Source organism: Mastacembelus armatus, chromosome 6 (assembly GCF_900324485.2).
Source record: "Mastacembelus armatus chromosome 6, fMasArm1.2, whole genome shotgun sequence".
In the NCBI taxonomy this organism is placed as follows: domain Eukaryota; kingdom Metazoa; phylum Chordata; class Actinopteri; order Synbranchiformes; family Mastacembelidae; genus Mastacembelus; species Mastacembelus armatus.
Genome location: NC_046638.1, coordinates 14,349,648 through 14,367,321, shown reverse-complemented (window position 1 = coordinate 14,367,321; position 17,674 = coordinate 14,349,648). Strand labels below are relative to the sequence as shown.

The 17,674-nt window shown below is 38.6% G+C and overlaps 1 protein-coding gene across 3 annotated transcripts in view; it reads left to right on the top strand.

Moving 5' to 3' along the window:
* Positions 1–849: 849 nt before the first annotated feature.
* The window catches only part of LOC113132479 (anoctamin-1-like), a 36,887-nt gene continuing 20,062 nt past the window's right edge, over positions 850–17,674 (top strand). The window contains exons 1-13 of one of the 3 annotated variants that reach the window (XM_026310573.2): positions 850–1,268; positions 5,103–5,495; positions 8,529–8,627; positions 9,117–9,268; positions 9,655–9,709; positions 10,959–11,007; positions 11,887–11,942; positions 12,180–12,221; positions 12,804–12,868; positions 13,229–13,363; positions 15,147–15,307; positions 16,345–16,427; positions 17,534–17,545. In XM_026310573.2, coding sequence (XP_026166358.1) covers positions 1,164–1,268; positions 5,103–5,495; positions 8,529–8,627; positions 9,117–9,268; positions 9,655–9,709; positions 10,959–11,007; positions 11,887–11,942; positions 12,180–12,221; positions 12,804–12,868; positions 13,229–13,363; positions 15,147–15,307; positions 16,345–16,427; positions 17,534–17,545 — 1,407 coding nt within the window. In that variant the 5' untranslated portion in view covers positions 850–1,163. The remainder of the gene's footprint in view (positions 1,269–5,102; positions 5,496–8,528; positions 8,628–9,116; positions 9,269–9,654; positions 9,710–10,958; positions 11,008–11,886; positions 11,943–12,179; positions 12,222–12,803; positions 12,869–13,228; positions 13,364–15,146; positions 15,308–16,344; positions 16,428–17,533; positions 17,546–17,674) is intronic. The other 2 variants (XM_026310571.2, XM_026310572.2) reach the window with 2 other exon arrangements.

Below are 17,674 nucleotides of genomic sequence, written 5' to 3'. Positions count from 1 at the left end.
GAACATGAGCAGGGTTTAGACCATCATAAGGTAGTAAGTAAGTCAGTTAAGTTTATTTATAGAGCACTTTTCACGGAAAGAATCACAAAGTGCTTCACAATAAAATGTCACAGAAAAAGTAAAGTGAATTTTATAATGTAATACAAAAAAACACGTCCACAAATGCAAACATAATGACATAAAACAAACTCCCATAAAGAACCACATCCAACTAAAAGCCTGTTTGAGCAACAGGGTCTTCAGCTGCTTTTTAAGACAGCAGAATTTAAAGAGTATTCAAGTGTAGTCTTGTTCTTGAGTCCAGTAGGTTGTGACTAGTGGAGTAGTAAGCAGTGATATTCTGTTATAAACTCCTAACCACTGCCTGGGATTGCTGTGTTGTTAAAGCTGCCAGTGGCGTAAAAGTAGACTGGGGCACAGTAACTGGTGGTGGTCCAGCACCTGTAACCTCCTGGTTTGTGTGTTGTGAGAGGTGTACAGGGTGCCCACTACAGCAGAAGTTCCACCCGTCATCTCTGTTCTCTAGTACTGCCACTGCTCCTGTCTGTCACCAGATCACTGAAGGTCTTCAGCGCTGACCAGTAGTTCTTTCAGTCTGCACCCTGATATCATGTAGCATACAATCTCCAACTGACTGATGAGTTTGTTGTTCAGGAATGTTTTTAGTTCATGAGCCATGTTGTCATTTTTTTCACATATAATGCATCACATTTGACCTTGCAGCGATCAGTAGCCACTGGCAGAGAGTGGAGTGGGAGAGAGAGAGATATTTGATGTGTATTAGGGTGGTTGATGTTGTAGTGATTACAGTTGAGCAGGGACAGAGAGAGGGAGGGCAACTTGTGTTCAGCGTTTTATCGTTGTCTAAGTTTAGATCTTGGCTCACAGAAGACTTCTCAAGTAACAAGGCTGTAGGCTCACTTCAGCCACACCACTGAGACAGAAACCCAGCTCCAAAGCTACAGAAAAGCGGCAAGTCAGAAGAAATTAAGAAGGAGAGGGAGGGGAGGGGCCTTTAATGCCAGACACTATCATATAACAAGACATATCAAACAGGAGACGCAGATGTAGAGAGAAGAAGAACACAAACTGGACTATTCTGTTTGCAAACAACTCTTCACCATATCAGTTTGTCTCTGCTTTCAATGTGCTAGGATTTCACAATGAATGAGAAAACAGACGCTGCAGCTGACCTGTCCTCGACCTCCAGGTCTGAGCAACAGGCTCCACATTTTCTCCGAGATGTCATCTTCCATGGCAAGTTCAAGGTGAGTGTCTGAGACTGAGAAGAAGGAGGCAGGACAGCTAGTGAATGAAATCTGTTCAGGTAGAGATGTGGAATCTGTTTGGACTGTGTGGACTGACCACTAACACTGTTATAGGGCATATTTTGTGCATATTATAGAAACACTGTCCAAAATATGAGGGGAACAAATTGTTTGAATTTATAATCTGATCTTTTAACCTCTATCAGCTCACTGACCTCCCCGTGCACTAGTCAAGCAATAATGTTCAGTCACCGACCGACAAAAGTTTATTTGGAATTGTGTTTCAAAAGATACCAAATATGTTAGGCTTATATATGAGAGGATATAAATAAACATGAGACAGATCTTTCCATTGCATGGAGTGGTGCAGCCATCAAAAACACGAAAAAATCTGTAGCGTTAATAAATGTCTCACTTGTGCAAACATATAGTTCAATAGAACAAAACAAAACAATGGCACCCAGTAAAAATGACGTTAAACATAAATTACTTAACCAAAGTGAAATATTCTTGAAGACAGCATCTGATTTCTAGCCAACTGTTTAGTGTTCACCTCAAACTGACAAGATTCTGGCCATTTAGGCACTTGGGATTCCCACTGTTGCCTTTGTACTCACAGAGTGGTAAACAGTGTAGTAAGTCATTCCCTGATATTGCTCATGACCTGTCATCCTGCACCCTCGCTGCTTCCTCCTCAAGGACATGTTCATTTTGCTTATTGACAGGAGAATTCACCGTGCACACAGCAGCAGCCAATGTGTGACACTTCTCTGGCGGTCTGTGCAGCAAAAAGCTCATAAAAGAGAGACAGGATTATTGCAAGGAAAAAAGAGACATAGGGCACTCCTTTATGGATCATTTGTACACGTTCAGATCAGTTCTGATCACAACTCATGCACGAACTAACAAAGAACTTTTGATTGTGAGCTGGAACAACATCCACAAATAGTTAGAGAAGTGGTTTTAGAAACCTGTGTTAAGACTGTTTTGTTGGTTTCTTCTTTTCGTTTTGTTCTTCTTTAAAACCAAAGTGATTTAATGACTTACTTGACATGAAATGATGACACATGGCATCAAGCCACTGTTTTTAAAATTTGAAACTGTGGTTAAAAATTTTGTGTTGCTAAACACCTGACTTTGATCGCTGGTTTTTGGAGAGGAGCATTCTCCAATGTGCATGATGAGAGTGTCCCCATACCGGTGTGCTGTTTTGGTGACATTAGTACTGTGACAGCTGACAGATGTTTTTTGGTTTCTAATTTTAAATTACATTGCTATTTTTACTTCCAAACGTGACAAACATGTGGAATGGATACAACAGCAAATGGGCTAGTAGAACCTGAATGCCCACATGCCAGGTTGTCCAATCCTGTCACTCTATACTGCTGAATTTTCACCAAAACAAACAGTTTATCTGGGTCAGGGCTGTACAAATAGCTGCATTGGAATGTTCTATCATAATTTTGTTCTTTGATGAAATCTTTGCTGCTGGCAACTGTTCAGACATTTAACATTTAACCATTGAGAGCTATGGCTTCCTATGTGAAATAAAAAACAATTTTGCAGGAAGGTATAAAAAGAATCCTTTGGTACAAATACTGAAACCAAATAAAATGCATACAACAGTTTGAGGATACCTGGGCAGAGGTTCTGAGTAGAGACACTGAGGGATATTAAAGTGCCAATTCATAGTCTGGACGTGAGATACTATACTGGATTATTATTGCACATTCATACAATTAATTGATTTACTCATCCTGACTTGTAGTTCCTTGTGAGGGAGTCTAAAAATTCTACATTTCCCATAATACCACCAAGCACTTTTCAGTTGCACCTCTCTTTTAAATACCAAAATGCTGAAGTCTGTGAACACTTTCTGCGAGATCAAAAGACACTTATGAATTGTTAATGAAATCATTGAGGCACATTGCAATGAAAGCTCAGCAAACGGATCTTAGCACCTCCTTTTCATGATCATGATGCAAATACTAGAACTACAGATGTACTATTGAATGAGAATACAATATTAATATGACATCGGATAGAAATGTAACTAGTACATGCTCCTAAAATTAAAGTGATCCAATCTTTTCTTTGGAAGAAGATGTGCTATCCCACAAAAATTATAACAGTATAATGTTTGTTTTTTCTCTCACAAACTGCTTTTTCAGAGTACAGGCTGCTGGCTTCATAGAACACATTAATCAGACAACAGCAAAGTTTCCTTGTAGCTTAATGTTAAAGCTACAATATGCAAATTCTGAAAATCAGGGCCTTCCCTCTCCCTGCTCCATCGCACTCCGCTCAGCCCTTCACCTAGCCTGTGTGACGTCTTCCAGCAGCTAATAGTAGACTGAAACCTCTATGTGGGAAGAATGCATCCAAATCACATTTGTGTATTTAGTGACAGGTGTGAGTTCCCACCCCTGACTTTGGCCTTCACTGATTGGTTAGAAGGGAGAGGGTCAGGATCCTCAGAACCTCTTCCCAGCACTTCTCTACATTAACATATATTTTGAGAAGTGGTTATGTAATGTTTTCTACATTGATGAGACGTGTTAGATTCAGAGCTTAGGTAATCTGGTTATTTTGCCACCCACAAACTGGATCCAAAAAGGAGCCAGCAACCAGAACTTAACCCTACTCAAGACAAGTAAATTGATCTTCTTTTTAAAACCTGGTTCCTGTTTGTAGTTTGATCTGTAGGCACTTTCCCTCTGATCTGCTGCCATACTTCATAAGCGAAAATACTGTCTTAGGCAAAGGTCATGACACGGCTCATAATTCATGTACAATTTACTCTCAAGTGTCATAGTCCTGAAGTGCCATAGTGAGTGCAGCTGCCCCCTACAACACTGAACTGCCCTTTAGTGACTGGATTCATAACTTTCCTTCATCATGTCTCTGGGTCCTTCAAGTTCTTCAAATATGAAAGTAATTCAGAAGTCACAGCACCAGGGGCGATTGTAGTATCAGATCTTAAGGGGTGCTCAGCCCCCAAGGAAAAAGTGGCATTTACATAGGGCCTACTCTATACTATACTCAATACTATACTCTCTCCCACAAGTCTTTCTGGTGACTCAAACCTGCTCTCTGCACTTGTCTCCATTACTGTCCTCCTCTCTCCTTCTGCTGTCAAACAAATAGTGAACTTAACATCCAATCACAGAATCTAGAATCTAATGAGAGGCTTAAATTGATTGATTTTGATTTATAACATTATTCTAATGGAATATGAGCTTTATCTGTGTAAACACCCCCAATGATTGGAATTCAATCCATTTTTTAATCAATCTGCATCTCACAAGTTACATCCAGCAGCAATGTCCAGTGCAAGTAATAAAACTGTACACAGGAAGTAAGGTTGAATCCAAAACTGCAGCTCACAAACCTAATGGGCATGACCCAGGGAAGGGCCTACCTCCCAAAGATAAAGGCACAAAGCAGGAGCATCATAAAATTATAATAATTTATGTGTGCACTCCTTTCATTTCAGCAGTGCATGAGCTTCTTTAAATTGTTTCCCTCTTCAGTGGACTTACTTGCTTTATTGTACTGAACCTACCTAGGGCTTGGCTTACTTCATACAGTCAGCACACACAACCTGACCAGTTACCTAGGCTAAGCACTAAATATGAAGGGTCTGACATTCAGTAGTGTAGCAATTTTATTTATTTAATGTAGCAGTTTATTCCTTAATCAACATCTATCATGTTGAATTTTGAAAATCCAATAATCACCTGTGGTTCCATATCATATGATGAAAACAAAACTCTTCACATAAACAAAAATCCTAAAGCCTCACCTTTCCCTCTCCCATTTGCATGCTGCCAGCTGCTGAAGGCCCTAACCCCAGAGGAAAACACCCACAGCCAGCATGGCCTGTACTTCCATGACGGTGAGCGGCGTGTCGACTATGTGCTCACCTACCACTTGAAGAAGCCAGGAGGGGCCCGTTCCAGTCGACAATCAGTGTACCTCCTGACTGAAAATGCTGTTGCCCGCAGCCTACGTCGTGGCCACAAGAACCGTGACCAACATCTCCGTCGCCACCAAGCACAAAAGACAAGAGACTCATCGTCCCTGCCATCAACACGTGTGGCTGACGTGGAGTTGGGCTGTGAGGGTGAAACCTACAACAGCCATGAGGATCACAAGGCGTTCAGGAGGCAGGAGTTTGAGGGAAAACTGAGAGACATGGGGCTGGAGCTGGAGAAAGATGAAGATGTGAGTTCACACACTAGCATAATGTTCACATACTTCAACTCATTTTAGGCTTATGAAATAAGTAATATAATAATACATATTTGAAATATATTCTCCTAAATATGAGGCTCCAGCAGATCCCTGTGACCCTAAAATAGGAATAAGCAGGTGTGGATAATGGATGGATGGATAATGGAGCCTGGTTCTGCTGGAGGTTTCTTCTGTTAAAGGGAGTTTTGCCGCTCCACTGTCGCCACATTTTTGTAAAGCGCCATGAAATGATTGAATTGTGATTTGGCACTATACAAATGAAACTGAATTTAATTGAATTGAAACTGAATTGAATGGATGGATGGATGGATGGATGGATGGATGGATGGATGGATGGAAGGATGGATGGATGGATGGATGGATGTTCTAAAACCAATTCCTCTGTTAAATTCTTACCATATCCTGACTTGAGGTAGACACACTTTTACACATTTATAGTACAGACTTCAGTTTGCACAGTAGGATCACATGTGTTGTGAATGTAGACATGAGCTGTTGCCATCAGTGACTTTTCATTTACAGAAATTAATTCAGTACTAGGCTACTGTATGTGTTTTAAGGATGATTCTAGTGTACTAGGAACTGGGTCTTATTTTCTTGGCTAGTTTCCTAAGTCCTATCAATGTTGTGTTTGTAAACTGACTTATGTTCAGGTTATACCCAGTAACACTATTTCCGATTATCCAAATGTTTGTAATACAAATTAACACATTAGAGATCCCCCTTCATATTTCATCAAGCGTCCATTTTTGGTAATGTTAGCTAATTGTCTACACTTAACAGTTTTCAATGTAAATGCATTTACATATATTCAGACACTAGATTAATTCATACAAATCAGCTCACCATTCAAATGAGAGGAGTACCCCCTATTAGGCTGATGCCTAATCCACATCACCATCAATTAATACAGTTACAATAAGTACAATACCTGGGCAAAGAGTTCTCCTCTATCTAAACAAGCCTGGGCATTTGCTTCTGTTTAGCAGAATGGTGGCATATGTAAAGGTAATGTATAAAATACAATGGTGTTTTTTTTCCTCATTGTTTATTATTATTATTAGTAGTATTATATACAAGTTTGTATGTGGCTTCAATCTTGACTATACTTCAATATAAGAAGCTAGGAGACATCCACTTCTGAGGGTCTTCAAGAATTTACGAGGCAGACAATTTCTGTAAAAATATTTGCAAGGTTGCAACTTAAATATATTTGTGTATCCTCTGCGTAAAAGTGTAAACCGATATTCTGTCTATGTATAAGATGTCCTAATGCCAGCATATAAATAGAAAATAAGGCTCTCTGCAGCAGTGACCTGAAATGGCTGACCTTCGGCCGCTGTTACTACACAGAAGGTCTTCATTCCTATTTTCCTGAAACTGGGTTCAAGGACAAATGCAAACTGCCATTGCAAACAATAATTTTTAGATTTTAGTCTACCAATGGTGGCAGAGTAAACCACACTGAGCCCAGTGTACTTCTGCAGAAAGAGCTGAAAACAAAGTTAGTAGGAATACAGAGTACAGACATGGACATAAGCATAAGTAAATGAGAAAATTTACATTACATAGAACCATATGGACCCATGTGAACATGTGGACACAGACGCATGCACTGGCCTTCAGGCTGCTGATGTAAGTGGCAGGGCAATGCTTGAGTACATTTCTCCTTAGAAAAAACAGTGGCTGTGTATTTTGTCCTATTACTCACATAAAGGAGCATTATGAAGGGATATCTAAACAGCATGAACATCAGGTGTAATTATCGCATGCCAAATCTACATCTACAGTGTTTGACTGTTGTTTTCAGACAGTCTTTAAAATCATATCCTTTAAAGCTCTGTATGGCCAGCCCCTGGCACTGGCAGGAAAATACAGCCCTGGTGTAACCAGATGTTCTTAGGGTATCAAGCACAGCAGGGGTGTGCCCAACAGTGAGATTACACAAGCATCTTTCAGTTCCCTCTGTAAGCACTTTACAAATATAGCCTTTTTCATTTCAGACTCCAATTCCGCATATTTAGTAATGCAGCTAATCTTGCAGTTATTACATGATAACAGCTGCAGTTTATGAAGAAGTTTGAAGAGATCCTTGTTGGGTTCAAACTTGGATTCACAAAGTGATGCAAATATGTCATTACCAGTTTAAAGTTTGTTTGTTTTACAGTGGTGTCACAGGTGTATTGATTTTGGGCCAATAATTAATAGAGAGCTAAATCAGTGTTTGACAAATAAATATTTCTGTGATACAATCCACTTACCTGTGCAGAACTGATAGACCAACAACACACATGCTGTGTCATTCTGAGCCTCATTGTTCAGCTGACAGTGTTGGAGAACATTGACAATTTCAGCATGCACAAGCATGCACATTAAGTGAGAAGAATGCATATCACCAGAAGTAGCAGTAAAATAAAGTGTAATGCTACAGTCACTTGCTGCTTCCCATTCATGTCTATGTGAAACAAGGCCAGACAAATTGGCATATAGGCACATGTTGTCCAACATAAGAAAGAGCAAGATTTTTCAATGTCCAACTATTTTGGCCCCTCATTCAGGAGATTTTGGCCACATTGCGTACATTTTGCCAAAGGGATTTTGGTGTGACTGCAAAATGCATAAAGTAGTAGGCTTTGGTCAGAAGCTGTGGGCTTCCAGACTTTGGTTTATATATGTGTTGTTATTGTGTTGTTTGTCTATTTATGCTTTAAGCCTTTTCCCTGGTACTGTTTCTGCTAATAAAATCACCAGAGTGGTAGTGAAGTGACATGATTCTGACACTTATCAAATGACCTTCTTGCCAACAACTGGTGTGGTGCTCTTATATGAATGGCATTCCCACCTGTTCACACCACTCTCATTACCAAGTACTTGACATGACATACTTTTTTCATTTTTATCTTTAACATGCAGGTTGCAACGTTCTATTAATAAAGTATTTTTTCTTATTCTTGGTGACAGTAAATATGTGTGAGTTGTTTTTTAATGTTATATGTCACTCAGAGCAAGATTCCAGGGGTGGGCTTTGTGAAGATTCATGCTCCCTGGAACGTTCTCTGTCGAGAAGCAGAATTCATGAAGCTAAAGATTCCCACCAAGAAGGTAAGACTTTCTGGCTTTTCCCACTCTGTCTGTCTGAATAAAGAAAGAAGCAACCCATAATACTATTTAACATTGTTACTAACTGTCTGTATGTGTACTGCTTTGCACTGGTTGCACTCACTGTACAGTATATTACGGAAAGGCTTTGTCTTCCAGGTGAAATGCTTGCATGGCACTGGTTGACAGTGGCCTTACTGTATAGGTTTGAAAGTTAAGTCAGCCCCCTAGTAGCATCCCCTTAAACATGCATGGCCAGTCAGCTTCTGTAGCAGTTTACTTCTATGTCCAGTCACAGGGCAAACATTGAATTGTTTGAATTGAATTGTATCATTAAACCCAGTAACTCCAGCAAGCTTCATGTAATTGTACTAGCATCAGAAACCTCTTAGATAAACAGATTTTACTTTGCCATTCTGGTGACAAGCTTAAAAAGACTGCTGTTGTATCCTTCTTATTTGTTGAATGTATGTGTTCTGTGGGGTTTTCTAGAGGTATGAAGTCAAGCAGTCGAGGGGGTTTGTGGAGAAGATCAGCTCTCTTGTCAGTAAAGTTCTGGATCCTCTCCACCCTCATGTTGAGGATCATCAACCCAAAAACATCAAACACCTCTCACACACTTTTTCCAGGGAAAAACAACACCTGTAAGTATACCTACAATAAAAGAATCAGTGATGTTTACAGCTGTAATGACAGTAGACAGTAATGGCAAAAGAGCTACAAGAGGCAAAATGGTTTTAAATAACTTTCAGTGACATTCAACATTTTTTGAAAATTGAATTTCATATTTCTGCAAAGTCTGTCGACTGGATTCCTGCTGTGCTTTAAACATTATTCCAGAATTTGGATGTAATATTTTAAATATTTAAAGACTAAAGAACATTTTGGTGAAACTAAAATCTGGGCTGAAAGATTAAATAAACACCCAACAAAAAAACGAGCCACAATATTTTAAGTTATTTTCAAAAACTCTGTGTTAACATTGACAGTGTAACAGAAGTGTGTCTACTTTTCTGTTTGGCTTTGGCAGGTTTGACCTCTCGGACAAAGACTGCTTCTTTGACAGCAAGACTAGGAGTTCAATAGTGAGTCCCCTGAAGTTTGTCTCTGATCTATCCACCAAAATATCTATGCATGACTATGGATATTTTGCTAACAGATTTCTCACACAGCTGTACTGTGTATCATGATGGAAGGTGCTGAAAGCACTACCTGGCAACTGTTTTAAAGTCCAGGATGAGTCATGAATTCATCTGTCATCCATTACCCACAAACTTGGCCACTTTAATTAATGTTGATTAAATAATTAATTCATTTTTTTAATTCATAATGTCTTTGTCAAACTAAACTTGAGGTGTCATACAACTGAGGTGTCATACAACCATGACTTCACACCTGTGATGTCATAGTTTGGGGTGGGGCATTTTTCCAAAAGGAAGCAGGTGTGGGCAATATCACCAAATTTGGTTTTGATCCAATATCAAGTAATACCAGGCCAGGATGACTAATATTAATACTAATGTTGATATTAAAGTAATGTTTATAGCTAATACTGTCATGTAAGCAAGATGACTATATCATGATTTAAGAGGTGAATTTAATAAAATGAGCTATGTCGGAAGATATTTTAACCATCATCAGATGCATTTTTATGCTATTCTCTGTCAAATATTTAATGTTTGATATTCCAATAATTTAAAAATAGTCCATTGTTTGTTTAACATTTTTGTTTGATTCACATAACACGTAGACATGTAGGGCTGCCAGATTTATAATATCAAAAGCATTGTCATTACTAAAATGGCCAAACATGGGGATGTACCTTGGCCTTGAGTGTTAGTCAACATTCTTAATTGTGAGACATCATCTCAATTGTCATCTCACAACAAAAAGTTTTTGAGTTCAAACCCTGCTCAACACTGGGCTCTTACTGTGTGGAATGTGTATCCCCCCCCAACCCCACCCCCCTGTCTGTCTGAGTTTCTCTGGGTACTCCAAGTCCAAGTGCATGCATTTTGGGGTTAGACTAATTGTTGACTCTAGATGATGGATGGATGGATGGATGGATGGATGGATGGATGGATGGATGGATGGATGGGCCTTTCTGCATTGCAATCCATTATGCTCAGTGGCTATTGTTTAAGAGTTTTCACAGAGGCCCTGCACTAGTGTCCTGAACCATTCTGGCTTAAACAGAAACTATGAATGTGTTTGAGATCATTATTGCTATTGCAGATAAGCTTTACCTCAGTGTTACTAAAAATTACACTTGAATATTTTCTTAAGCAGCATGATGAATTATATTTAGTTCATATGTTGTCCAATCTCTTTCAGGTTTATGAAATACTAAAAAGAATAAAATGCAAGGCAAAGTACAGCATGGGTAAGTCTGGATGTCTGTCTCACAATCAGTTCTTGGCAAAACTATACTCCTGGTGATGAAATAAAATTTACATTTTTTTAGGTTTCAGGTATTATTAAAATTTGACTGCTTGCTAATTATAATCCAGGTTTCAATGAGTTAGCCTCAAATGAAAGTACTTTTTAAATATATTATCCAATCTACACTGCTTCCACACATTTCCTCATAGTCCTGCCAGGTGTCTAGTAAGAGCTCATACGCTGTCACACCAGTGTTTGCAAGCCACAAATTTTTGTTTCTTCTTCATTTTCACCTGTGGATTAAAAATTGCCAATTGTGCCACATGACTTCATAGCAAACCAATTACATTTATTCTAATGGATTTGACAGGCCATCACAATCAGTGGTTCCCAACATATTTTTGCTATCAGTTCTCAAGTATCCCTCACAACTTGCCAACATGTCAAATATCTCAACTGCAGACCTTGTTATTTTAAAATTTGTCTAGAATATATTTATAGAAAAAAATCTAGAACCCTGACAGCCATTTGGAAAGCTAACAAAATCAACAAATTCACAATAACACCAATTGAGTTCACAGTAATTTAGCACAACCATGAATTCCAGTCTCACACCAGCTCTCATTCCCACAGAGGAACACAAGTTAATCCCTCATCTCCTTCATCTGTTGCAAAATAACAAATGCATAGCATTCAATAGACTAAAGCCAGAGCTGGGAGGTATCAGTTCTTTCAGTGCCAAAAACTTAAATCCATTAGTAATGCTATGATTAACATGTTATTATTACCAGACAATATACAGTACACTGTCTTTATGTGTGCATTTATTTATTTATTAATGCTAGGGTAAAACAAATGTGGCACCCCTTTCTGTTGTCAGGTATTACCAGCCTCCTTGGTAGTGGTGTCTATACAGCAGCTTACCCTCTACATGATGTGAGTAGTAGTGATGCTGTCAATAGACCATTATTACTGTATGAGGTACTGTTTCCTTGTGTTTTAAAGTTGTTGTAAATAGGCACATTTCTGGAATCACTGAAAGATAATGAGAAAAGTTTCTAGCACTAAACTACTTTACTTCTGCCTTATCTGTAGTCATCCTACATGATTAAATCCTGGTTTGCACTCAGTGTGTACAGGACCCAGCTTTTGCATTTTTCTTTGCTTTTTCAGGGAGATATTAATGAGGAGAGTGCAGAGCCTAATGACAGAAAGGTAAGACAGCTATTTCTGAAAGGCCAGTACAAAAGTCTACACAGGCTGGTGTTCATGTTTTGTATCTGTACAGCACATGTAGAGCCTACACTGAGACACATACTACTACTACATTACTACACTCATTTTCTGTGGATAAATTTCTAGCAAACCAGGTTTCCAAACCAGGAGTAAATTTATTCTCTACTGTGTGCATAGCTAAGGCTTGATATACAATATTTTCCTCTGGTAAATGTCCATAGTTTCCAAAACTATTAAAAACACATCACTAAACATAGTTTTGGTGCTTAGTGAAAGGTGCTCCATAACTGTTAAATGTGAAAACCAACCTTCTGCTAACAGCTTCATTATATCAGCTTAAATAGGTGATGATAGTGTATGTCATTGTCTAACACACACCTTGTATCCATTCCCCAGATGGGGTCAAAATGTCAGTTATTGCAGGTTTATGTCACAGGTCACTGTTAAGGAAACAGGAAAGGAAGCACAACCCAAGTTGTTAATGACAAATATGGCAGAGAAGGGCAAAAGATAGAATGAAACTGCACAGTTCATGCAACTAAATACTGTTGTCTTTATCAGCTTTTGTATGAAGAGTGGGCAAACTACAGCGTCTTCTACAAATACCAGCCAATTGGACTTGTGCGGTAAGATCATAAAGAAATAGGCTTATAATTTACACTCTCTCCATTTCAGCCCCCCATACCGTCTTAGAAGTAGTTTTCTACCTTCACATCAGAGCTATTCCAATTTTCCTACAGAGTGTGTACATTTTAAAAGCTGGTTTGGTGCCTCACTGAGGGCCAGGGGGGCTGTGTGTTACAGTATTAGTAAAGTTAGGAAGACATTCACACTTTGTGTCTAATTTTTTTCTAGGATCTTGAATTTAAATGCCAATATAGTAAAATGCACAGCAGAGATGTGCATATTAATTACCATTTATAGTGATTTGGTCAGATGGTTTCACAATTATGAAGAGTGATTACATCTTTTTTTGTGTTGTCTAGGAAGTATTTTGGTGAGAAGATCGGTCTGTACTTCGCCTGGTTGGGTCTGTACACTCAGATGCTGATCCCTGCCTCTTTAGTGGGGGTCATTGTCTTTCTGTATGGATGTGCAACAGTTGATGACAACATACCAAGGTAAAGACAAACGCATGCATGAGCACATACACACTGTACTCACTTTAATGAGCAAGGAAATTAAGCAAGTGAGTCTGTGAGTTATTTTAACTAGGCAACTTGAATGTCAGCACATTGAATTCTTTAATCATTGGTAGTTTGGAGGTCCACTGGAGGCGCCTTATGTTATGCTGTCAATACTTAAGAATGCCTCACATTAGGATTCCTTTGGAAAACAGTATAATTAAACTTAGTGAGATGGTGGAATAACAAATACGGGTGATTAGATATTAAGGCTCAGTAATCAGACAAAAAAAGTTGCTAATGTAAACCTAAGGTAAAGTAAAAGAAAATAATTCTGGATGAATAAATGGAAAAAATGGAAAGAAATACAGAGAAGGAAAGACAATTTAAAAAGTTTGAATGAGAAGCTATGGCCTCATTTCCTTCCTCTATCTGCTCCTCATCATCCACAGGATATTATGACACATGCTGCCGGCACACATTTATATCCACTGCAGACACACACCACACACGCTCAGCTGAAGTGTTAATGTCAGAGTCACAACCACACAGTAAGACAAACCAGATCCCCTCTCTATCATTTTCAGAACGATCCCCATTGTGTTCAGCGTACACAGTGTCAGGAAGTTCACTGCTTCAGTAGACTGCCTCACAGAAATCATGTCATGGGGATTAACATCTAGTGGGCGTAATAGCTGACTGATCTTACAACATTTTCACACCTGGGAGACATAATTTCATGAATGAGACAAAAGATTAAACAAAAGTTACAACATGTCATTTGGATGTCAAGAATATGGCCAGTTGAAGCAGAGCAACAAGCAGTGAGATAAGTCATTTGAGAACCAGCCATTACCTCAATACTGGGTCTCCTCCTGGGTTTCCTCCTCCTCAATGTCTTCAACAAAGTCTTTCAACAATGTCTATTGTTTCGGTACCTAAAGTAAAGCGTCTAGCTGAACCTAATGAATACAGGCCAGTGGCTCTCACATCCCACATCCTGAAGGTCCTGGAGAGGATGATTCTCTGTCTACTAAGACTTGAGTTTAAACATACAGATCCCCTGCAGTTTGCTTGGTGTGGATGATGCTGTCCTCTACAAGCTGCACTCTGTTTTGTTTCATCTGGAAAAACAGATGTGTGAGGATTATGTTCTTTGATTTTTCAAGTGCATTCAATACCATCCAACCAATCATCCTCAGAGACATGCTCAAAGGGATTGGGCGGCCCCTCCTTTGTTTCCTGGATCACAGATACCTGACAGAAAGGCCACAGTTTGTCAGGCTGGGGAACTGCATCTTTGGTAACTTTTTGATCAGCACAGGGTCTCCACAGGGGACTGTTTTGGCTCCATTCCTGTACACACTGTACACAGCAGACTTCACATACAATTCTGAGTGTTGCCACCTTCAGAAGTATTCTGACACTATGCTATTGTTGCATGTATCATGAATGGACAGGAAGAGGAGTACAGATGCCTGAGAAAATCCTTCAGTGACTGGAGTCACAAAAACTAATAAACTACAGGACTACCTATCTCCCCTTGGAGATGAATAAAGTTTATCTTATCTTATCAGCTCAAAACTTTTTATTTCAACATTTTTCAAAACAACTGAGCATTGTTTCAGTGACTATGTTCTGTATTGTGATTTGGCTTTCATGGCACTGAAAACTGATGTTGAAATATTTTAAATAAAAGTCTTACTCTGCAATCCACTGTGACTCTAAATGATGAAGCATCTAACTAAATGTGTATATGGGTCTGTGTGTTGTTTTTCAGCATGGAGATCTGCCACCCAAGGAACAATATCACCATGTGTCCTCTGTGTGACAGAGTGTGCAGCTACTGGAAACTTAGCACTGCCTGTGGAACCGCTCGAGCCAGCCACCTGTTTGACAACCCTGCCACAGTTTTCTTCTCTATATTTATGGCTTTGTGGGGTGAGTTAACACACATCAGCACTCTCAAAAATATACAATCAGTCATATACAGTCAGTATAGGGTTACAGAGCTATGAGCTATGTACGATAGCCATCTTAGAAAATATCATGGTTCCATGGTATCACGGTGTCGTGTACATTTATTATTTTAACATGTAACTATAACACGTTACATACAGTAACTATAACATGTTAGTTGTACAGATAGTAGTTACATCCTTTAAGTAAAAGTTACTGTTACAAGTATAAGTCCTGCATTGAAAATGCAGTATTATCATGAAAATGTACTTAAGGTATGAAAGGTATTCAATGCAGAAAATGTTCACAGTGCCTGTTAGACTATTATATATTATTAACCATGTCTTGTCAAAGTAAAAGCAGGATTTCTTTGTTTGTAAAGGTGGATCTCTTTTGACTGAATTTGTATCCAACTGCAACTATCATATCTATTATTTTCTACATTGCTCGACTGATAGTTTGCTCTAAGCATTAATTAAAATAGTCTCTTGTTTACTGTAGGAGCGCCACAGCAGCCAGTCTGATCTTGGCTCACACACACACTTATTTCAGCCCCGAGGAGGGAAAGCTTATGTGTATGCTTCTTAATGGGATTTGATCTGGGTCAGTGTGTGTGTTTGAAAGTCAGATGTTACTGAACGGCCACCATAGATAATGGGGCAGCAGTTATTTAGACAGTGCATTTTATAATTGCCGTATAAATGTTAACATGTTTTTTAGTTGGGCATTAAGGTTATTAATGGGACACATCCTTTTACCTGTTTGTTGCCTTTTTTAAATACTGATAATAAGAAAATGTACATAGCATGATAACCATTATTTTTCATACTACCAGCATATCATAGAACTGCTCTTAAATTCAGCCATCATTCATCTATAAAGTTTATCAAGTAAAAGTAGCAGTAAGCATTACAGCATTACATTTAAAAAAGAAAAGGGGGAGGGTCTGTTACCACTCATTTTAACTTATATTAATTATTTATACTTGTCTTCATCCAATCTTTCTCTCTGGTTCAAAGCCGCCATGTTCATGGAGCATTGGAAGAGGAGGCAGATGAGACTGAACTATGAATGGGACCTGACTGGGTTTGAAGATGAGGAGGTGAGTGATTCCCAAATCAAAAATAGTAGACCACCCTGAGAATGAATAGATGAGTTGTGAAAACTGAAAAGAGAAAGGTGAGCTATACCTGTATCAAGTAATACATGGACCAATAGTGCAAATTAGATTTTCCTGTAATGTTGCTTACAATTTATACTTGAGCAAACAAATGTGGACATATATATTGTACTACAGTGTAAGACCATTACCCCATATCTCCAGGCTGCTCTCATTGTTACAGTTGCAGATGCCAGGATTTTCCTGATAAAATGATATACGACATCCACAAACAAATCAAATGCTAATATTACTGTTGTTCTTGCATTAAACTGACATCCATGCTAATGCTGATCCATTCATTGATGAGTCACTACTCAGTTTGTACTGTAATAAATTAACACCTTTGAACCTTATTCAAATTGGTGGTTATAGCCCTAGGTTGAAGGAATCAATTTAAGGTAATATTCAACATTCACATCTATAGCTTTTGAATTCCTGTATAAATGGATAGAGGAAAAATTCACAAAAACCAGACAAACCAGAGCACCAGGCTGCCAGGGGAAAGGATGACCTTTCTCTTTGCATTGACAGTATCAGGAGTCTGCATCTTCTGTTTAACTGGAGAAGTGTTTTTTTATTTGCTAAATTGTGCACAACAAACTTTTATTTTGTTAAAGTGCAAATGCTGTTTAGCTGATACCAGCACTTATCAGCAGGGTCATTTCTGGACCTTTTCTATCACAGTCATTTACTGGTTTTAATTTTACATTCATATATTACATTATATATAAATGTAGTAAATGAATTATAGTAATTACACTGTGCTGTATTTGCCTTTTTATGGCTTCAAAATTGCAACAAGACAAAAATTATTTTTCTATATTTACTAGATGACTGGTTGCAACCACTGGTTGTGTATTGTAATTTGTGAAAAAGTAACTAAAAATTAAATTTATTTGTGCATAAACACAGAATTCAATTCAGTGATATTTTGCCATATACAGAGTTATTATGGTTATTTTTCTAACATAATCCTACCCTCCACACCCCCACCTTCCTGTCCACCCATCCCTCTTTTTCTGTCTCTCTGGGTTTACTTTTCACAGGAAGCTCTCAAGGTTTGGATAATTTATATTACTAGATGAAGCCCTTTACTCTTTTTTAGCCTTTTCTGCTGCAGCTGCTGCCAACCTCTGATCATAACACATCACACAAGACTTATGGTGTTACTGTAAACTACTGCAGAC